This window comes from Columba livia, chromosome 4 (assembly GCF_036013475.1).
Source record: "Columba livia isolate bColLiv1 breed racing homer chromosome 4, bColLiv1.pat.W.v2, whole genome shotgun sequence".
In the NCBI taxonomy this organism is placed as follows: domain Eukaryota; kingdom Metazoa; phylum Chordata; class Aves; order Columbiformes; family Columbidae; genus Columba; species Columba livia.
This window is the reverse complement of record NC_088605.1, coordinates 24,912,771-24,936,062: the sequence shown is the minus strand read 5'-3', so window position 1 is coordinate 24,936,062 and position 23,292 is coordinate 24,912,771. Positions and strand designations below refer to the sequence as shown.

The following is a 23,292-nucleotide window of genomic DNA, read 5'->3' as shown; positions in this document are numbered from 1 at the left end:
TGTCTCCCGGGGCTGCGTGGCCAGGGCTGTCGGGTGGCGATGCTCCCCGCCTGCCTCCCCAGCCACACGGACCCTGCTGGCACACAGCGGCTGCCTGGTCACACCGCCACGGGTGACAGGTCCAGGGCACCATAGCTATAGTTAAGCAGTTACGGCAACGTAAACACATTGTTTTCTCCCTGAATTTCGTTTTCAACAGCTGGCTGCTCAGAGCATGACGTGAAGGGCACACAGGTCAGCTAGGACAGGTACCTGGTGGTAACTAGTCAGGATTTTTTGCACTTAGAACTGTGAAGAAAATCTCTGAGACATAAAATATGTTCCCTCACATCTAGAGACAACAGTTCATTACTGTTGTTTCTAACAAGGGAGTCTGGCTAACCCAATTGTGCTCATATCTGGCTTTTTTCAGAGGCTGAAGTGACTTTTAATTAAGGCCAGGTAGTTAACTTGCTCACAGAGGCAAGAGCAGACAAGCCATTCTAATGTTCTGAAATGAAGCTTTTTATACTTTGTATATTAACCCGAGCCCTGCGTAGCAGAGGCATTGGGAAAAAGTGCTAAGGGACATGAATTAGCTCATTTATTTGACATCATTTTAATGGCTGTATTCACTCCAATGCAATAGTCATACAGGAAAGACTAAGATGTCAGAGTGCCGACATTTCTTTTTTCTTTGTGTCTGATCCCTGTGGTGATTTACTTCATAGTGGTGCCGTGTATAAAAAGACTGTTTCTAATGCATTTCCTTTATCAACGCAAGCATTAGCTAATATATGTTCAGACACCTTAACAATTGCAGAGTACCCACAAAAATTACACAAATATTTGCAAACTGTTAATTACAAATATCAGGCAAAATGGAATTAATTATATATAGCAAGATTGAATAACTTCTTATGTGAAAAAATGGGGGGGAAGATCTGAAATGTATTTTTATTATTTATTCTTAGGAAATATTTATATTGTATACCACAGACCAAGTAAATATAAAATGGCTGGGAAATCTGTATTTAAAATAATGTAACATGTACTCACCACATTTTGTAAATTACTAAAGGAAAATACTTCTTTTTTTCTGCTAAAATAGTAGTTTCTGATTTAAATCACAATTGCATATATATATTAAACTTTTTATCCAACTTGCAGAATTCAGTAAAGCACTTAGTGACTCAATATTACTTTTTCTGTCCAAACGAGGTCAAGCACTGATGAAAATGACAGTGCTATCGCTGTTCTCATTTTAAGTTCCAAGTATTTTCTCTTAAAAAAAAAAAACAAAAACAAAAGCCCCAACTTTTAACAGCAAGCAAAAGTAAAATCAGCAATGTAGTAACAAACTGAAAGGGATCGGTTTGAGAGGCTAGAAAGGGAACGCTTTGGCAAGGTCTCTTCCCATAGCTGAACAGCTCAACCCGACTGAGCTGAGGCTGCACGTTGCTTCAGTCTCCCCCAACCTGCTGTTGTTTAGACCAAAGAAGTTAAAACTGAACATGCACCCAGCTGTCATTTGAGTGTATTTTGAATACTAGAGCCACATTTTTACCACCGAGCTGCACCCAGGGATCCCATTGCCCAAACAGCACTCACAAAAACACCCTGGTAGGATTTCATGAGGGACCTCAGCAGTTCCTCAGCGTTCACACCACACGCAGCACGGCTGCAGTTGTACAAACCCCATCCCAATAAGCCATTCGGCTGAATCTTCTGCTGAGTTCTGCTATGTCCCGATTTCACTCTCTGCATTTGAGTTGCCACACTGTCCAAGCACATCAGTTCTATAACTCAGGGAAAGCTGCATAATTAGGCACTACAATAACTTGCTTCACAGCTTGTTCCCAGTGAAAAGTGCTGTTTAGCTTTGAGAGTCTGAAAATAGCCAGGCTGTGAAAACTGGAACAGTTTTGTGGGGTTTTTTTGACATAGCACAAAACCAAAATCCCCCTGTTACTTTATCCGCTCTCCAATTTGATTTTAAAAGTCAGCAAGCTTGAATTCTTCATTTTGCAACACACTGTAACAAGCCCTGTGAAGCAAATGTGGATAAGATGGGATTTTCAGTTATGATGTGATTCTGAGGACATCTTCATCTGGCTTTGTCTGATATAACAACTCTCTGAAGCAAACGACACAACACAGCGTCCTGCCCTAGCGGTTGCTGCTCTTCAACACATAAAAATAGCAGCATGAACGGTTATAACCAACGCTTAACCCACAGAGAAAAAAAGACCATTTAATAGAACATGTTGGCAAAAATACGTCTCGAAAGAGTTGAAACCAGGTATTAAATCTGTCAGTGGAGTGGGGACCATATAAAAATGTCCATAATTGCAACAGATTTGAAGATTCACAATATGACATTTTACATGTAATCTTTAATGTTCAAACAGTAACAATGGCTGCTTTTAAATTAGGGTAACAAACCCCAAAACTTTCAGTGAAGAGGCATTGCAAGAGTGGAGATGTAGAAACATATTTATTCCAAAAGCCAAAAGCTTTTTAACCAAGGACTGCCAATACCTACCCACTTGTGGAGCTCTGCATAAGTATCACACCTTTCAGGTTCTTCTACAAACAGGTCAGTTTTAGTGTTTCAGGGAGCAAAGGATTTGCAATCAATACCAGAAGAGAAAGTAGGAAAGAGAAGAGTACAAGAAAGATGGGCGGTGATGGGAGCCCTCGTCTTATGTGCTTGGGTGCAGAAGCTTGTAAAGATTTAAAGCTGATATGTAAACCTCACAGGACACCAGTATGTTTTTATGACCAAAAGCCTCCCTTACAGTCAGGTTGGTGAATATTCACCAGCCTGGGAGCTGGCAGGACAATCACAAACTCAAGGGTCCTGTGCACCTCTGCTATTCAAGGCGTCTGCAATGCCAATACTTGCTCACCTACACCACAGGTGAGATCATCTCTGGGATTCACAGGAAGGGAATGATTTAATTTGGAAATACTCTTTATAGAGGAGCTCAGAGGCAGAAAGGAATATGGAGAAGAGCACCTAGCCAGTTTTTCAGGGACAATCTATAAATAGATAAGATCTGAGCTATAGCTTATTTGCTTAGCAGGGTAACTCCTGAAGTCCCACCTTGGATTGGAATCAGACAAGCTGCTGCATTCATTCCTGTTGAAACACAGTAGCCTGGGCTCAGCCAAAACAGACACAGGTCACTCTCTCAGACCCACGTGGAGGGAGAAACATCGTACTGTGCTATGTGCCATCTTTTATGGCACCATACTATAAGCCCCTCAAAGGTCAGTTCTGAGCTAGCTGAAGGACAGAGAAAGGAAGAATAAAAGTCTTGCTGCACTAAAAAATCCCCCAGGAGATTTCCTCTCTGGGCAGCAGAAACCTTGGGATGAGATAGATCTGGAAGTCCTGAGAGGTGGTGTGGGGCAGAAGGGACAGGTAACCTGAGGAGAAGTGGAACACCACAATTCACAATGAATGTACAGCATTGTGGGTTGACCCCACTCTATCTTCTAGCAGAGTTCTCTTACACACCTGGAGTTTTCACCTCCTTAGCCTGACTTTCTATGCAGGACGGTAACTTTACCCAAGTAGGTACATCAGCATTTGACTCTTAGACTTGCCAGGCTCCCCAGGATGCAAAGCCTGTTTCAGTCTTATTTTGATACAACCCAGGCAGTCACACTTAGTACGCAAACTCAAATAATAATGTTATTTAGTCATTCTAAATGCGCACATTCAACATTGCCATGTACTTAATTTTTCACTATAGAAGGTGACTGATTTCACTAAAACCACTATTTCAAAAAGAAGTGTACTAAATGTATGTGAAAATTTTAGTGCTCATTAAAAATACCTTTCATCCCTGAAGACTGAAATCTTTTGCCTCTAGAGTTAGAGCAGGGACAACAGTGGTGATGACAGTGCAGGATAATCTCTGCCACCCCAACCATATGTTGAAACCATCCCTGACTGCAAGCCAGCCTTTCGGAGGTTGTAACCAGGTGAGGTCTAGGAAGAGTCAGGCTAGTTTCCTCCTGGTTGATCCCATTTTTGGCCACATTGCTGAGGAGCAAGATAACAAAATACATCTCAAAAAGCCACAGGACAGTTGTCAAATGTCACTAAGTTTTGATCACTCCTTTGCTGGTCATACTGGGTTTGATTACTATGCAGTGGCCCAGGTATGTCTAAGAAGTGCTGGGCTTTCCTGCAGGCCATTTATTACATGGATAGGACAATTTGTTTCTGTGGTTAGCTAAAGGAAGAACCTTCAAAATGTAAAAATAAACTGTCAGCCTTTTACAACAACGTATACAAGAGTCTTTTAAATAGAATACACAGGGGTCAGATTTTTATACACTAAGTTCTTTAAAAGAAAAGCTCCACATGGACATACATGTCAAGAGGTGGGGGTTGATCCAGGCAGAAGTTTGTTGTTAAATAAATGCAGACAAACCAACAACTGAGGAACATCAACAGAAAGAGAAAAAAACAAAAAAACCCAACAAAATCAATGCAGATATTATCTGCAGATCTCCAGGCTAAGCCTGCTCCAGTCCAGGGTAGCAAAGTCCAAACATGGGCTTGTGAATAAGGGGATGTACCTGCACCTTTTGTTTTCCAAGAGAGTGTCCATGTGTGTTGGCAGGGAGCAGATCAGAGAGAGTGCACATCTGTCTCACCCGGGGCACCTGCACTGTGGTTCTGCCAGGAGTCCTCCTTTGATTCACCTCCCATTCCATCTGCTGCGGTATCTTTGTGCGAAGACGGAAAGAATGAACGCGGGCAAACCCAGTGCTGACCGTCCTCAGAAGATCTTGCACTCGTTAATGGCGAAGAGCTTCCGCCTGTTCTGCCGTTTGGCTTGATTGACTGCTGTCCGCACAGCGTACTCAAACACCTGCTGCACCCCGCGGTTGCTGAGGGCAGAGCACTCCAAATAGCCTTTGGCTCGCACATCCTGGGCCAGACGCTTCCCCTCCATCGGGCTGATGCAGGAGGAGCGGTAGGGCCCCGTGTCACGCTGATCGGTCTGAGTGGCCACCACCAAAATGGGGATGCGTGGCAAATGGCTGCGGATCTCACTGATCCATTTGTTCCTCAGGTTCAGAAAGGAATTGTGATTTGCCACTGAGTAGCACATTAATACCACATCTGCCTGTTGGTATGAGAGGGGGCGAATGCCTCTGAAGGCATCGCTGCCAGATGTGTCCCAAAGACCCAGGCTAATCTGTACACCATCCATGAAGACGTCCACTCCGGTATTTTCATATACAGTGGGTCTGTAGTCATCTGGAAAAGTCTCAGAGGTGAAACGCACCAAGAGTGATGTTTTGCCCACTGCAGAGTCTCCCACCAGGACACACTTGACTGAATCCAGCATTTTATTAACGTCCAGGGCCGAGAGCACTGTTTCTGTGCAGCAGAAGTGGGATGGAGAGATGCAGTGGTCTTGAAAGCTCTCTAGATAACTTCCATTTGGTAATAAACCGTCCAAATCTCTTTACTTCTCAAGACTTCATAGTGTCACTTGGGTTTAAAATCCCCTTTTCTCCCACACGTCTCTACGGTGCTGTCAGTTTAAAATCCTCAGTGAGTCAAATGGTGTTTCTGGAAGAGTAAAAATAAAATGTAACATTTATAACCCACAGAGAACAGACTGTTCTTCATCAAGATAAAGCCACCTGGACACATCTTTGGACAGCCATGGGGAGTACCCCACACCGAGGACGCTGAACTTTGCTGTTCCCTCCCAGATGGCTGCATGTGCAACAGCCATTCACATAAATAACCTTCTTGCTGCTCCACGGGGGCTAACAGTCCTGTCACCTCCGCCATTCTCCACTGAGACCAACTTTTTTTTCCCTCTGATTGTCTAAAAAACACTAAAATAAATTTCACTTGGGTATAACTGCTAGTAACCTGCTTTTAGTGAGACATTTCCTCCCTCTGACTTTCACCAAGACTCACACAATCCTGAATCCCTCTTAACCCTTCAGTTCAGAATCCCTTGAAAACGTACTCATGCTCTCTAGAGGCAGCCAAGAGAAAAATAGCCCTTCACTAACCAATTTGACTATTTAAGGAATCCTGTAATGAACACTAACACAGAGCCGCTTGTGACAACGAGGAAGCAAAGACTTCAGGTTTGAATCTTGAGCAACGTGAACCTCAACAGTTTTCAAAGCAAAGAAGGATTCACAGCAAAAATACAAAAAAGTTCAAAATTTTTCTTACAAATTACTTTCAACAAGAAGCATAAGCCAAAGAAAACCACACCGCCAGTGCTTGACCCAGTCACACAATTTAATTTGAAGGAGATACAGCTGCCCTGACATTTACTCTGTTGTAAAACTGAACTGAGAGTACCTCTTCAGAGTGTGTAATTGCTTTTGAGCTCCTGCCAGCATTCAGTCAAATTTTCCTATTTTGAAAGCATTTGCCTCTTCCCCACTAGATGTCTGCGAGATTCACTGCTCACACAGGGCGACACGCAAGATGCTATGGAAATCACTAACTGCAAAACTGAAGGCAAACTAGTTCTGCTCAACAAAAGTAATTTTTAAAAGTATCACTGCATAATTTCAAAATGTACTGTGTATGCTATACAAATAACATATTTCTGTCTCCTTCATATATGAAGAGTCACAGCTTAAGGTTATTTGCACAGAAATGAATGATGGTCACAAAAAGCATCTATTCTACATTACCATAATGCTCTTCAGTTTCACCACCTGAACCCCACCAACACCCACCCACCTACCCACCCACATTTCTAGTACACTCAAAGCTTTGGCTTACTCCACAAAGGGCAAAAACAAAGCAAAACAAGAGAAAAGCACCAGATGATCTTAGGAGAGAACACTTTACAGGCACTGACAACTGCTTCTGGCATGTGCCCTGCTTTCACTTTGCAGCAAGGCAGCGCCCTACCTCCTCCCGTGCTGCTGGCACACCCGCAGCTCTCACACCCATGCACCGGCCAAAAGAAGACATGCGGGCGGCTTGGCCAGAGCACGTTGTTTTATAGAGGCAGCACCAAGCGTGCGGGACCGTTCTCGTGCGCACTTGGGTTACCAGTACCGAGAGGAGTCATTGCAACAGGTGGCGTTTCCTGCTCCGCCAGCCCCACCGCGCTCTCGCCACATCAGCTCACTTCTGGGAAGTGGGATGGAGGCCCAGGCCGCCCCACGGCATTCCTGGCTGCCGGGAAACAACCTGCTCCCTGGATTCAAGTTTTGGTGGCAGCAGCTGGAAATTTACTTTTAAAGATTCAGTAGGTCTAACTCCACTGTTCTCCATTCTCTGTTCCACAAACAAGCTCTCAAGGGAATTAAAACAAGACATTTACAAAATATATCTATAAAAAATTTGAAAAGTACATGCAGGACGCACAGTCCAATCACTTAAATGCATCATCATCTTTTCTTCGGGGTATTCTACTTCAAAATTGTGTAAGCAGTACAGTTTGAAAACACCGCAATTCACCACAAGCCAGTAGCATATGATTCAGACAAAGCTGCGTGTTAGCATGTAACTAGTCTCTTTTTCAGAACAAACATTTATTTGGTACAAATTGTCCTTAATGCCTTTAGGTTCATTATTTTGTGTATATTTGGATGTGGTGAAAATAAGGATATCTGAAGTATGACTTTTGCTATCTCATAAATGCCAGGACAGAGGAATACAGATAAAAGGACTGTTCTGGTAATCAGCCTGTTGATTACCAAGTCAGATTATTTTGCCTATTTTAAATGAAAGTATATAAATGATTAAAGACTGAAAAAGGTATTAAGGACTACTGAGTATGGCTAGTCAACACACACAATAACAAAAGCTGAAAGATTCCACCATGACGGAATTGTTTTCAAAGCAAATTATGTTTTTCTACAATCCATTGACGAATAACGATGACCAGTGTCTAACCAGGTCCATGTTCTGGTCCCGTGGACAGAGTGCCATCAGTGGTCCTGATCTCGCTGTTGTCCACAGCCATGTGGAGTTCATGTGTCTCCATATATAGCTGAGACTACATATGAGCATACTGAAGATACCTTTTTAATTACGCACGGAGCCTGTTCTTGGTGCAGCCTCAGGGTAAGAGCAGTATTAGTGTATCAAAATAATTATGCAAGCTCACCTCAATTAATGGAAAGCTCTTTAGATTATACATCAACAGAAAACAATGTCCTTTAAAGGACAGGCCAGTACTGGGCACTTCTACACTCGGTATACAACCAGTTCTATAAATATTTGCAAAAGCTTTGGTTCCTTTCTCTCATAGAATATACTACGGTCTTGGTCTGACAGTACAGCATGCTACACCCATTAAAAGACTACGGAAAATCTTCTGATCACAGACAGTTGAGTCTAAGCTACTGCCGGATTTTTTTTCCAACAATCTGGTTTTCCAAATTTTACTCACTTTATCAAGTCCATTTTGCACCTGGAATTCCAGATTTAAACCTGTATCTTCTAGTACACTACCTTGGTTTATGCTTTCACCACTTGTAACAATAGAAGATTTTATTTTAAAAAGGTGAGAGCTTTTATAATATTATTAACTATAAGAATATATGTCTAATTCTCATGCAGTCATTCTGAATAACAACCTTTAATATACCTTAATATTAACCTCCAAGAAAATTCTTGCACAGTTTTAGATAGAGCCCTGCTTTTCAACTCTTCCATATTGCCTATGTAGCTAATGCAACATTTATTTTCTTTGCTTTCCTATTTTTATTGCCTCTCTTTTTGGAATACAGAGCCTTGGCACTGGTGTGCAGTTATAGAGCCCTCGAACTTCACTGGCGACGTGAGCACATAAAGCCGTACAACAGCCGCGCTCCGGGCACTGCCCGTCCTGCACCTCAGCAATCTCAGGCAAGTAAATGATACAGAGAAGGTGAGCGGTGTTACCAACCATAACACAGTGGGATGGGAAAGAGGAGCACAGCAGCACCAAGCTCTTTGCAGGTGGAGGATTAGATCCTATGAAAAACTAATCTAATATTTGTTGAAACAACTCTACCAACAAAGGAAAGCAGGACTGCTTGTATTGGAAGGGGTAAATTTATCAACTAGACCAAACGGGATTTTCATTTATCCCAGGAATGCCTCTGGCATCTACAGTGAGGTCATTGTGAGCATGACTCACTATGGCTAAACATCCGCAGGGGATGGACAGTGTCTTATGATAGGGGAAAATAAAGAGCGTCAGGAACTCCTAATTTCAAAACCAATCTTGGATATTGATAGTGCACTCTGGAGTAGGCTGAGGTTTGGAAGGAATTAGCTCATACATAAAGAAACTACGCAGGCAAGACAACAGGCTTTTCAGATCAGGCAGCCACAAAATGCTTGAGAGAGTAAAAGCAATTAACATGCTAACTATTATTGCCATTATCCGGTCCCTACCACAATTACATCTCAGTGCAGTTCCTGTTGATATCAGGATAAGAGCAGGCTAATTTTTCAGTTTGAGCACTGTGTACAGTAGCTCTTGAAGAGACCTGATGTTGCAAGGAAATAAAAATATTTATACTAATAAAAAAAGTTTAAAACCATTGGGGAGACTTCCACTTGCTGTGCAAGGCTTGGATGCACATATTGTACTTGACTGCCCACATTATTCCTGTGAGTTCCACCTCATGCAGAGGTTGGGTCTGCAAAACATTGTCTACAATTCTTGTCTATCATGTCGATGATAATGGCTGCTCCTTCTAACTGCACCACAGATACATAAAAACTCTCCTTGCATCTCTTAGAGCCTCTTGAGGAGAGGAAGGAGACATGGAGACTACCCTTACTGACCAGAACAAGGCACAGCTCCACACCTTCACCTCCATGGGTGCAGCAGGTGCTGCAGGGCACAGACGGGGCCTGAAAACAGCTCCTGAGAGGAAAAGGAGAGGGAGAAGGAGGAGGAGGAGGAGGAGGAGGGCTGGCAGGAAACCAAGACAGGGCAGAGGTGCTATTGCCTGGTTAGGGGCAGCATCCAGAAGATGCAGCAGGGAGATGACTGGCCCCTGTAATGGAGACACCGTGGCCATTGCAGATCCAGTCCGGGTGCCCAGATCCAGACTGCTGCACAGGCCTTTGCTGCCACAGCACGGGGCTACTGAAAACTAACACATGGGCTGCAGCCCGTCTGGAGACAGCAGCTGGTCTGCGAGAGAATGGCCCCTTGCTGCGAAGTTTTCTGTCGTGCATTCATTAAGCTGATGCTCTGACATTTGTGTTAGTCACCTCCTGGTTTGTAAACTCGTTTTAAGATAATTTTAATCTATAGCACTACGTGGCCCTGGTCTCGCCAGTCTAGGAAACAGCCTCCCTCCACCTCAGACAGTGTCAGCGCTTCAGTCCGCAGCGGCATTCAGTGGTGGTAGCTCTGCCATGAAGAACTGGCTCACAGCCCCTACCTGTGCAAGGTGCTGCATCTTTTCCCCAAACTGCTCCAACAAAAAAATCTGCATTCAACTCATTCACTTTCCAAGTAGGCTACCACAGGGGACATCTTTATTCTCCGGCATCTTTATCCTTTGAGGGCAGGTTATTTCATTGGCAGAATGTTTCAGCTGCCTGCTATATTGATGACACTGATGGATCAATTGCCCAGGCTTTCTCTCAATGTGTTCTTATATTTTAAAGAACTGAGAGGATGCCTAGAAGCTTTGTTGAGAGCTTTTATACAGACATTTTATCCTTAAGTACAAGCATACTTGCAATGGCTCCCTAAAGTTAGAAGAGCAAATAACATGCAATGAACCCACATTTTCAAAGCCAAGATGTCTTGTCATTTCAAAAACAATCTTCCTCCAGAATTAAAAAAAATTCAGACAGAAGAACTTAGAAATCGTTCTTTCACTCTCATATTCACAAAACTGAAAACCTGTTCCTGTTTTCAAATTTCAGCGCTTTGTTTTGAAAAATATAAAACTTTTAAAAAAATTTTCTTAATTTATGAAATATAAAGAAAACGGACAACCACTTTCTTAACAGCCTTTGCAAAAAATCACTACTGGATCAAGACAGCACCTGAATTTTCCAACTTTATTCCTAGCAAGGGAACTCAAGTCATCAGATTTAAAGGAAATTCTCTCCTCTTGAGACTGGGGAATCTTGCTATAAAATAATTACAAATACAGACCAAGATCGTTTAGAAGATGAAATCAGACATTAAGTCCTAGTAACGAAAGCTTTCCATGTAAGAAAATTTACATATTTACACACATACACACTGCACATATATATAAAGCTGTATAATGAGATATATTAAATTAAAATTGCTAGCTCATTACTTTAGTAATAGTACTTCTAATTAATATATATAAGCAACGGATAATGACATGTATAAAGCTCTAATGAATTTACTACGGTCACTGAGAAAAACTTTAACTCTCATTTTAGTTACCCAACTAGACAAAATAAATATTTATTCTATCTTCAAGAACCCTTTAGCTGTGACTAATCACACCTTGCTCAGCTACTTACAAATTAAACATGAACACAAATTATTAGAACCACTCCAAAATTAACAAAAAGTCTGTAAGGCTTTCATGTACTGATCCGAGATCTTAAATTAAATAGAAGTCAATGGAATTTGGCAGGACTAAGTACCTGCTTCAAAATTCAAGCCATGAGTCTGAAGTAACTTTCCTCCATGTGTTTATGGCACAACATTGTAAATTATGGACTATGTGGTGTTCATAGCACTCCGTGGCATTTTCAAAAGTAACCTGTTTTCGGTATAAACGTTGCATTCTCTCCAAATTAAAATGCAGGAACATCAAGTGTAGGAAAGTAAACTCTTCACAGTGGACCAGCTCATGTGCTGTTCTCACTCAGATCCAACCCCCTCCAAAGTCAGCAGAAGTGGAACGGCATGTCATGTTCGAACTGTGGCAAGTGCCCTTGCGCTTACCGAGCGTTCCCCTTCTGCAAGACACTGCGTATGTCACCTGCCTTTCCCACCCTTCCCTGGGATCTTTTGTCCTCTCTGCTCTTAAACAGAGAAGAAATGCTTCTGGAGTCTCACCACAGATACAGCTGTACATGGAGCAGCTGGTGCGCAAATGTCATACGTGTGTATGCTCGAGCACAGACATTTACCAACCATCTGTCCATCTGCATTTACTCATAGCCAGTGTTTTTGTACACACACACATATGTATATATATGTATATATGTATTCACCACTGACTTAGAGCTACTTTCAGATCCAGATGGGGATATAGATACGCTTGCAGATGAACATGGATAAAGCACTATGTGCTGACTGTAGCGCTACACACGTGCCCATGAAAAGTCACGCTATCAGAATGGACTCACAGTTAAAAATAAGTTTCCACCCAAGTCCAACTGCCTTGTAGCCAAACAGAAGGTCTGGTATTATAAAATGTATGATATTTAAGTCATTGACTTCAATGAGACTACTATGTGTGTACAATTATTCACATGTGGAAATGTTCGCAGCTTTGGGCCCCAAACCACTTCAAATTTTTCATGCCACATCCTCTTTTAATACAGTTCACCTTTTTTGAAGTTTGAGACTAATCAAAAAGGCACTTACAACATATTTTTGTAGATTTTTTTTTACAGGTTTAACTCTTAAAAATCTCCCCAAATTTTCTTTTGGCTGACAAAATGTGAAGTATTCATTTATTTGCAACCATCAACACTTATAGTGTTTTCTTCCCAGAAAGCCTAGCCCTTTCCCTATTTCTGTTTTGGGATTTTTTAACCATCTGCTGATCCAGGCTTAATAATTGTGAAGTATCCATTTCTCTTTCATGCGCAACTAATATCTGTTAGTTTTAAATACGCATTTGTAATTTCTTGCAGAATTGCTAGACTGGATGCACAGAAGTGTATATGCATACATATATACACAAAAATATCAACAATAAATCAGCATATATTTCAAAATGTAACTATTTCAACAATTAATCTATCCATCCATGTACAAAAATATGAGATCCATATGTACATGCATGTGTTCCTATGTCTATATACATATATAGACACGTATATATACATATGCGGATACTCGTTCATTTGCAGAACAGTTTGCTACAGATTGCTATACAAAACAGATGTATATTCAGTGTGAGATATCTTACCATCATTTGAAAACCTGCATACGTATTTTGTATCAAAGAATGAATGCATTATAGAAATGACCGTGATCTTTAAATTACTTTATTTCTACATACAGGTATGCACGTGTATTTGCATATACATGAGCAGAAATTACTGCTGTGCTAAATCTGGATTTGCAATAACCTAAGAGTATAACTGATAGATAATAGAGTCTTACACATACATATAAAGAAATTGCATAGTCACACACTGTAAACAATTACATTTCTACTACGTATGCAGCAGTTCTTTACATGTTACAATGATTTGTTGTTACGGACATGCATGGATTTATATTAAATCCTGCAGCTGTGTAACATGGTAAAATATTAAAACTAAAAACCTGGCAACTGCACATACACACTTGCATTTGAGGGCAAAAGGGCTTCCCCTTGCAGCAGAGAGGGCTGGCTGCGGGTGTTTGGGCTCTAATGGGGGTAGGACGGCGCCCCTCTCCCTCGCCTGCACAGCACTCATCTTCTTCACTGGGTCCCTTAAGCACTACAGAGTAACCAATATTACCAGTATAGCTAAAAGCCCATGTATGAACGATACAGGTGATACGACGCCCTCCTCAATGTTAAAAAGTCTTTAAAAAAATTGTCCTACCGTTTCTCTGCTGCCCGCCATGGATCACTCGTAAGATCTCCAAGGTTCCTTTCAGTTGTCTATTAAGTTTTATAAAATGCCTACCACAAAATAAGGAGACTCTCAAGCCCAGATCTTCCCCCCCTAACCTCATGGGGAGGAGAAGGAGGTTCTCCATGTTAGTTAAATTATGTATTTGCATAAGTTTTATTTCAGTGGGAGGTAAATTAGGAGGAGGAAAATATTAGTTAGAACAGAATTATCCAATGTTTGATGGAAGGTTATTTTTGCATATTTTGTGATTAGAAGAAAATGTGTTGAATGTATAGGTGTTTTGAGCAATAAATAATGATGTTTCAGTTGATCAAACAATCCACAACAATGACTTCTTGCTAAAACATATTGATTTTTTTTTTGGGGGGTGGAAAAACACATATTTACTGCATGCAACCATTCGGTTCTGCTGTGACGAATGCTAAACTTCTTGAGGTAATGAGCAAAGCTAGCTAAGGAAGCAACAATAATTTGGTCAGTTATTTATTTTATAACACTGAGAAACTGGCTGGCAATTTTAGCTTTTCCTCTTTGAATTGCCAGCAACAAAAAGCTTTTCCTTATCTCTGTATATATTAGACTGTTTAAAATCATAGTCTGTATTTCAGCCAGAGGGAAACTGCCATCTTTTAAAATTCACTTTTAAATTTTGTGTGCACACATGTATATTAAAATGTTAAAAATCTGGAGGGCTTGCTTGGAAATAATTTCAACCAGCTCACAAGTAGAAAGTGCGGTACAAAACATACAATTATCATAACATTTCCTGCATTTGTGGATTTAAGGTCTTTATCCTTTTGATTGGTTCTATAAATTAAGAAAGGAGTTGCCTTCCACAATGTATTCCACAATTCGGTATTCAAGCACTGTGCCCGGCACAAGGATAAAATAAGAGTTAATATGTATTTACAGGACAGGGAATAACATATTTTTTCTCACTACGTAGTCTCCCTATAGTTCCCTAATCATAGTAAATCAGATTAAACACCATGAAGGGGCATGCCTACTTGCCTACATCAAATTGCATACATCCTATACATAGTTATGACTAATGCTCAATTTCAAATGAACATGCTGTCATTTTTTTTTTTTTTCTGGAATAATCACAAATTACACCTGGTAGTTCAGATTTTACATTGATTTTTATCTTACACCAACCATATGTCAGAGCAGAATATGTATTTCAGTGCCTGATTTCCTTTACTTTTCTCTAATTCCGGTATAACCTTAATTTTTTGTTGCTTTTGTATAAAACATATAATACTGCAGACAGGACTGGGTCACACGGAATAGGTTAAGAGGAGAAAAGCCCCTACTCTTTACCACCAAAAGTAATATACAAATCCTTCTCACTCATTCTTCACTCCAGTATTTTGAGAAGCCATTTCAGGTACTTAAAGCTGACATCTATTTGGCTTTCAGCTGGCTTGAAGACCATACAAATCCCCACGCCACAGTAAATCTTAATGCAGAGTTCCTGTTTTTCAGAGGGAAGCATTTAAAGATTTCCTTGATTTTCTTGTTTTTTACATATTTTGCATTAAAATGAACATGTATATGAAAAGGGAGATATTTTAGGAGAGCTACGGTTTAACATTATGAGAACATTTCCCATGCTGTATTTTTGAATCCTGGTGGACCTGATTCAAACTCAGAGATATTTCACCCAACGGCTTTTCATCCAGAATTAAAACTCCACTGAAAGATACATGAATTTAAAATCCTGCATTTAAATTGATGGAAACAAAAGAAATTACATGAGAGACTTTAAAGACAGATATTTTATAATATATTTTTGTAATGAAAAAAACACAGCACACAGATGATGAGAGGAAGTTAATAGATAATTCAGTATGTCATTAATTCAATAACTTGGAACTCTAAAGACTTTACCAGCTTTTAAGAACAGTCATTTAATGGGGAAAAAAATAAAAGAAGGCAAGCTGCAGACTGTGTCCACCTGCATGCCTATCAGCAAAAGGAAGGAACAGCTTTCTCGCTAGAGTGAGAGATTTTCTTTCAATGACTGTGTGCACAGGAGATGACCAAAACAGATTCCTAACTATGTAGGGGTCTTGATCCCACACTTTTATATTAGGAGAGCCCATCTCGTCTGTATGTTGACATAAGGCAGGATAACCTTCCAAAGCGCCTCCCTGTCACTCACGTGGAAAAGAGATATCACCAGATGGTACAAAAGCCTCAAACCAGGAGTGTCAGTAATGGAGACCGGTACTCCACACTCACACTTGTGTGTGACAAGCGGCATCGTGCATGGTACATAACCATAGCCCTTCGTGCCATCCTCTGCCAGGACAGGTGTTAGTTCCCTTTCTGGCACATGCTGGGTCTTTCCTATGTGACAGGTCACCAAGGCCCCCCATTGGGGAAACCCCCAAACCATAGCAGAATCCTCTTGTGGTTTCCAGTGAGTTCAGACATTTCATCAGGTAAAGACAAAGCATGCCAAGTTCAGCACCCGCAACATCCTGTAGGAATTTACACTCCTTTTTGGTTCTGTAACCAAATGCAATTCCTTGTGCAAAAGAAATACGACACAGAGTCAGCAGCAAGTGATTGTCCAGGGTGGGAAAGATCGAAGAATCTGCACAAAACAGAGGGCACAGCCAGGAGCAAGGCCAGGAACAAGCAAATACCCCCATAGCCGCTCTGCGAGGAACACACGCAGGCAGTGAGTGGTCAGAGCGTGTTGCCAGCTGCCCTCCAGTTGCCACCCCAGCAGCGATGGCAATCTGCCAGCACAGCCTCCAGCAGAACGTGACCACTGGGACTGCTGCTCCCTGCTACTTTGACAGCTGCTCATTTTAGACCCGATACACCAATGTTTTGTACTCGTGACTTCCAGTGTTCACACTCATTGCTGTATTACAGAGGTTTTGCTGGCCCCAAATGTCTCCCCTTCCAGTGCAGACTGACGCTTTTGGTGGATTAGGGAGGTTTTCCAGTTCTCCACTGACATAAGAATTGAAGCACAACTAAATTTGGCGAAGCGCTTATGAAACGATTTGGTTTCGTGGAGAAGAGCTAATGGTAGGCTACAACCCACAAATTTTGTTATTACATCGCTTTGTTGTATTTGTGTGATCCTATTAAGTACTTCAAAGCAGTAATGCTTTAATAGTGGGCTCGAGGCAGCTACAGACAACTACCTCTCTTAATTACTACACTGGGATTATCCCAAGACATTTTTTAAACTGTGCTCATAGCATGGAAACATTTGAAAACTGCTGATTTAATAAAACCACACACTGTTAGTCAAAATCAAGAACCTAATTTGGAAACAATGTTAACCTGTGTAACGTGATGCCTGAAATGTCACAGTAAGACTTCGAAAAAGTATGAAAAGGCAAGTTTCACAGTTACTTCTTTTATTTCTTTTCTAACCATAATCAAAAGCATTATTAAAAATCCTACTATTTTTCATTGTATGGCCAATGCCAAATCAAATTAATCACTTGAATGGTGCATTCAGAAACATTCAACAGTTTCTTAATTAAAGCTATAGAAGCACAGTGCCAACATTTTATGAAGAAAATTGAGGGTTTTTTTTTAGAGAGAAGAGGCACTTTTTGGTAAAAATCCTTTTCATTTAAAGCTCGAACCTCGCTGCTGAGATGCATCTAGAGCTGCACAGCAAAAGCAAGAGGCAAAACAGCAGAATTTCATCTCCCTGCCTGGTGTCCTCCCGGCTAGTTAACAGAAAGCGTCACCAAGAAAAGTTCCTTGGGATATTCCGCTGATGCAGCCCCGCTGCTCTACGAGACAGGCCAGAGGTGCGGCCTGCCAAGACCGCCGCCGCAATTTCTGCTCATTTCCTGTGTGCTCTGGGTGTAGTGCAAAGTGTCCACTTATATCTGCAAGACTTATATGGCTTGCCCCTCGCTGTACAAGAGATTGCCTCCCCGATGTCACTGGCAGCTGTTGCTAGCCGATGCAACTTTAGCATCCGTCTCTGAGTTGCTGGATTTACGCAGCAGGCAGAGTGCTTTCATTTCATCCCCAAATTCACACTCCCAATGGAGCATTTGAGCTAAAATCTGTTCAGCTTCTACATACAAACATTTTCTTGAGAAAGCCGGTCACTGGGCTGGAAATAGTAATTTTAGTAACTTTCTGGAACTATAGCTCCAACCTCATGTTTTTACTGAGCTGCATGTAGACACAGGGACTGTCCTCTGATGTAGGCAATCATGTGAGGTCTCATGCTTATCTTCGATGAAGCCATCTCACTCTGCTTTGGCACAGTTAAATTCCCACAAGATGGGTTTAAATGATAGTAATTTACAGCCACTTTGCCCTGCCAATGGACTATGAGTTTTTGTCTTGCTATACATGAGAATCAAGTCAATTTCTAACATTTTCATTCTTTGCTCCGGAATTTAGATAGCAAGTACAGATTACTTATGAAAACGCAGATTATCTATAAATACAGAACTACTGTTTTTCCTGGCTTGTAGCACCTAACCTAGCTTGGTATTATGCCCGACCAGGCCTACATTCTCAGCTTAGCAAGAAGCAAGTGCACATGGGGCTTTTCTACCCTGTGGTTACTGCACAAGTCTCAAACATGGTATTCACATCAAGTCTGTACACACCATCTCTGGTAAATTGGACTTCACTTGTGTGATACATCCGCAGAGCTGTCTTTGAAAAATTACATTAAACCACATTGTAAAGTCAAGTATGTATATGTGTATGGTCTGTTCTACTGGAACATTCATAAACATGCACTGGTCTAAATGGTGGGGTTTAGAAACATAAAATACAAAGAAGCACAATGAAATGCACAATCCCACCTTATTCTGGCGGGAACAGCAGGCCGGCGTATAGTCACATCAAAAAAGCACTGACAGATCTGCTTGCTAACAACTATCTAATCTAATTTATCCTACCTTTTTCCTCTGCAAGTGTTTTCTTCAGGATAAATCCCGTGTTAAAGCTGGTCTCCTCCAGATTCCACAGCCCCACTTGCACCCCATTCAGAGGTGGAAACACAGCTGAAAGAAGAAGTTGGAAAATCTTAAAGCCACATCCAGAATTTTTGCAGGGACCTGTGTCAGAGGGATGGTTCCAGGCTCTGTGTGCTCCCTCCTCATTCACCTTTTACTTTAACTACCTCTAATTGACAATGTGATAAGACCACCCCACCAACACCAGAGCATCGTAACATGCGGGTTTTGTAGGCAGAATCTGGAAATCGGTGTGCACAGATGTGCACATAGGCATACTGCTCTCTAAGGGGACCCTGCACCACGATCGTGCCACCGTTGGCTCAGGAAGCAGAGAAGAGCCCATGGGGGTGAGATGAAAGCCGGCAGTTCCAGCCACCGCCATTTAGATGGCAAACGTAGCCCTTCCATCTCAGAAGGCAGCAGAGGCGCTTGTTAGACCCAGCAGGGCCAGGCAGCTGCTGCAGCCAGAGCCAGTGACAGATATGTTCACAAATTAAAAATACTTTGAATCTCACTTCGGTCCTAAGAACCCAAATTTCACCTCTCTCAAATTCTCACAATAAAATCTTCAACTAAATTTGCTTCAGAACATTTAAGATGAAACAGAACAGTCTTCTCATAACAATGATGTACTTCACAAATGGGGAAGCAAGCCATCCTTTAAGATGCTGCAGGTTTACACATGCCTGTCTCTCCTGGGTTCATAGTTCATACAACAGCAGAGGTGATCAGAATCTGACTCACCATTTTGAGAGTAATTCCATTTTCTCTCTTTTTTCTTACATCAGTTAATGTGGAAAATACTGGCATGGCACGGTCCATCACACCTCTCTTTCTACTTTTATACATGGCCTTTTTATGCTGAAATGGAAACAACCTCTGAACAAATGAAAGTCCAGAAGATACAGGACCAAGGGCAGATTAGACCAGTGTTTAACAGGACGTCACAATACTGAGTATTTGACAGATAGTATTAAAAGTAACACTGATTAGGTGAATCAGCTTCACAAACTTAATAAAAGTAAAACTAAAGATACTGAATTTGATTCAGAATATCAATTCACATTAAGACTTTTATCAAAAAAAAAAAAAAAAGAAAATGCAAAGAACTCACCAGACGCAGGAAGCTGAAAATGACTGTTGAAAATAAAGGTCACGGAAGTTAACTATTGTAGACGAGATAGGGGAAGAAAAAAGAAGAGTGGCATTCTGTGTTCTTGGCTTTTTCAGATGGACTTCTTTTTTAGCAGATTAGAACTATTATATTATTGAGAGGAAAAAAACGCCAACAACCTCAAGAGGTAACCAGAGACTGCTGCACACACAAGCTAAATTAGTCCTGGCAACTGGGTCTAGCCCATCCGGCGGCAGCAGTGACAGCAGACCCAGAGGTAGTGTGACGAGAAACAGCGGAGCGGTTTAGGGTAAGTCAGCTTCCTGCGGAGAGCTCCTCAGCTCTGCCTGTGTGGGGTTTGTTGTGGGTTGGTACATGAGTGTTTAAGTCTTTCTCTCTTTGGTGACTAGGGAGCAGATGTAAAAACCTAGTAGATGGGGGAGGGGGGCAGAACCTCCAGGCTGTAGAAAGCTTTCTCTTTGCAGGCTGCTGCTCCTGCCGCCGCCTCCTCTCTGCCTAATGTGCCTAATGGCACAGCGCAGCCCCACAGCCCCTGGATGTGCCGGGGGAAAAGGGGCAGATCGGCAGCTCCTCGGCAGCGCAACGTGTGATTCCTTCTCCAGTAGCGTGAATGAGACTTGGGATATTTTTTATGGAAGCTGGAATATGGCCCTGCCTTAAAAAAAAAAAAAAAAAGTACACATTTAATTGAACTTGTGCAGGCACTTTTGAGCTGATTCAAGCTCGAGTTTGTATTAATTCAGTGAAGATTCCTCACAGTACTGGTTAGGATTGACCAGCATCATTTCACTAGCACACACGTTCTCTCTTCTGCCAGCACAAGAGGGCTGAGCAGGAGGAGGGACCCCAGGCGCAGAGACTCCCACCTTTCCCAGCATAGACGCCTTGAGCTGACTGCACTCTCATCACTTCCAGTTCTCCTACCACAACTGAAAGTAAAGCTCTGATGATAGTTTCAGGATTTCAAGTGCCAGCTCTATGGTCCATACTCCAGGAGCTGGGAACACAGGAGGCTGTCCACTTTGGATGACCAGGCAATCAGACGGCAGGGAGGACACCCCTGTCCCATACTCCTGAAGGAGCCCAAGAGCCCAGACATGGCAGGAGAGCCACTTCAGAGCCCAACGCGAGGGTCCCCGATGGCCAGCACAGTGGGCTCACTGCTCCTCCGTCAGAGGCATGAGCAGTGGGTTCCTCAGCACCTCAAAACAGGCCCTGGAGGCAGAGAACTGGAACAAAGTTCTTTCCAGAAAATAATTAGGGCTCCGTGAAGCCATTTCAGACCATCTCTAGCCACGAAGCGGTAGGAACAGGCTGCCTGATCCAGATCTAACACCATGCATTTTGTGTTCCTTGCGGGATGGGAACTCTCTGAAGACAGCTAATGCATTTGTCCACATTAACATTATGACAGGGCAACGCATCCCAAGGTGAAGTCATGCCGCTTCCAAGAGTGATTTTAAAACAACAAAATAAATTACAAGATAAAGCAAAAAGGAAACAAAAAGATAATTTACATGTGGATGAAAGGCAGTTTGTGCCAAAAATACAAATAGCTGCTGAAATAATATAACCTGTGTAAACACACTGTAAACCTGCTGGTAGGAAGCTTGCAGAACAGCGCTGCACAGTTCAGTTGCAGAATCAATTAATTTCTTTTCCCTATGAAACGAAATCAATTCAGTTAATTATCAGCAGGGATGAAAGTGAGGAAGGGTGGCTCACAGAATTCATTTTTAGAATACTATCTCTACCCCTTAGTTTGAGCCAAGATTTTGGGTAAGGGGTTTCAGCACATTATCATTTTATGTGAGAACTTGTGTTACTGAATTTTCACATTGAATACCTATTCTGTTTTTAACCAGGTTTGGGTTTCCCAATACCAGTGCGTGCAATCAGGCAATAAGTTTCCATTGTGATTGTGATAAAGAAAATCAGACACCTAAACACTCTGAAACGTTTCCACCAGAATGCTGTGGCTTGTCAGAAGTAGGAAAATAAATACCATTCACAAATTCTTTTGATATAAATGTCTTTGGTGACCATCACCCATTTTAGGTCTGCTACAGATAGCAGTTGTTTAAAAATGCAACTACTCTTTTCTAGTTTGTGCTGCAAACTAATCCAGATGTGGGGCCAGCTGGCTAAGCAGTTTGCATTTTGGGTAAAGAGCGCATCCATCTGTAAAATACTTCATAAACTACTTCTTGAATTGAGTGAGCTCAGCAAAAAAACCCAAGACTGTAGAATCAGAAAAGTGTTCTAACATCTTGATTTCCATCCATTTCCCTCCACTGTGCTTCCTGGAGCATCTTGACCCAATAACTCCCCAAAAATAGTTGAATGTCAAATTTATTTTTGCTTCTTCCATTCCTTTGTTTTGTGTTTGTGTCTTGTTTTTGTTTTTTCTTAGGGATGTACCCGCTTCATGCACTTGCTCCATGACTTCATTTCCTAGTGACCTGGAAAGAGAGTCTCAGCTCCACGCTTTCTGCACAACATGTAGGCAATTCCAAAGTTAGGAGCAATATTGCAGCCTGACATGTTTCTCTTGACCCTTGCTTTTTTTTTTCTCTCTCTTACTGCAGTTTTTCTGCTCCTTTTCACCTCTTTATGCTGTGCAATGAAGGGGAACATCTGGCTGTGAGAGAATATTGTTAATACATTAAAAAATACGTTGCTTCTCCTTTTTTTTTAAACTCAGTATGAGTCATTATCTGGGACTTTCAGAAACAAACACTTAGTTGCGGAAAATATAGGGGTGGAGTGGAGGATTGCAAATTAGTTTTGCATTTAAAAGTAAGTTGACAGCAAAAAACAAAGTCTCAAAACTCAACAAAGGGTTTATGACCAATTATGTAAAATAACATTATCCAGGGTTTTGTCATGTAAAGACATGGGCCAGTTTACAATGAAATGTCGCTTTTGCCTCTTAATCCACTGTTTTCTGCCTCGGTTGGAGAAACCAGCAGGCTGCTGATACTAGGAAGGGGTTTGAGATCAAGGAAGGAAGCTATTCCTGTCCCCCCTGCCTGATTTCCTTTTTGTTCTCAGATTCACCCAGCTCTGATTTTGGTCTGCCTCAAATAGCGTGGTATATGCCACACTCAGGAAGTAAACCATGATGCTCCTGATACCTATTGTATTTAGCCCTACAGGCCTTTCTCCTGTCCTAGCTGCCCCTTATACTATACAAAATAAAGTTCATTGTTGCTTATGTCTAGGCACTGCACCAGAGATATAAACAACACACAAATTGTGTGCCTGTTTGGTTAAAAAAGAGCCAAATTTGTTTCTTTTACCATTTGCAAAAGGAAGTAGGAAAAATATATGTGGTCCAGATGTCAGCTGTGTGTTGGGAAAACAGATGTGGCTATTTGCTTTCCCTCGGTTCCTGGGCAGTACAGGTGAAAGCAGGTAGGTTGCCC

General features: G+C 41.7%; 2 protein-coding genes across 3 annotated transcripts in view; both read right to left on the bottom strand.

Moving 5' to 3' along the window:
* Positions 1–19,871, bottom strand: part of CHRNA9 (cholinergic receptor nicotinic alpha 9 subunit) — a 58,774-nt gene extending 38,903 nt beyond the window's left edge. Inside the window, exons 1-2 of the mRNA XM_065062633.1 lie at positions 19,844–19,871; positions 18,670–18,774 (exon numbers count right to left, since the gene is read on the bottom strand). The gene's annotated coding sequence lies outside the window, so the exon portion shown is untranslated. The remainder of the gene's footprint in view (positions 1–18,669; positions 18,775–19,843) is intronic.
* RHOH (ras homolog family member H) lies at positions 2,339–19,960 on the bottom strand. Of its 2 annotated transcripts, XM_021286017.2 has the most exons (3): positions 19,844–19,960; positions 18,670–18,774; positions 2,339–5,584 (listed from the first exon to the last, which is right to left on the bottom strand). In XM_021286017.2, the coding sequence occupies exon 3, from the start codon at positions 5,355–5,357 to the stop codon at positions 4,782–4,784; it is 576 nt and encodes a 191-aa protein (XP_021141692.2). In that variant the 5' UTR covers positions 5,358–5,584; positions 18,670–18,774; positions 19,844–19,960; the 3' UTR covers positions 2,339–4,781. The 2 variants fall into 2 exon arrangements, with proteins under 2 accessions (XP_021141692.2, XP_021141695.2); XM_021286020.2 differs by lacking the exons at positions 18,670–18,774; positions 19,844–19,960 and adding an exon at positions 13,724–18,663.
* Positions 19,961–23,292: the final 3,332 nt, after the last annotated feature.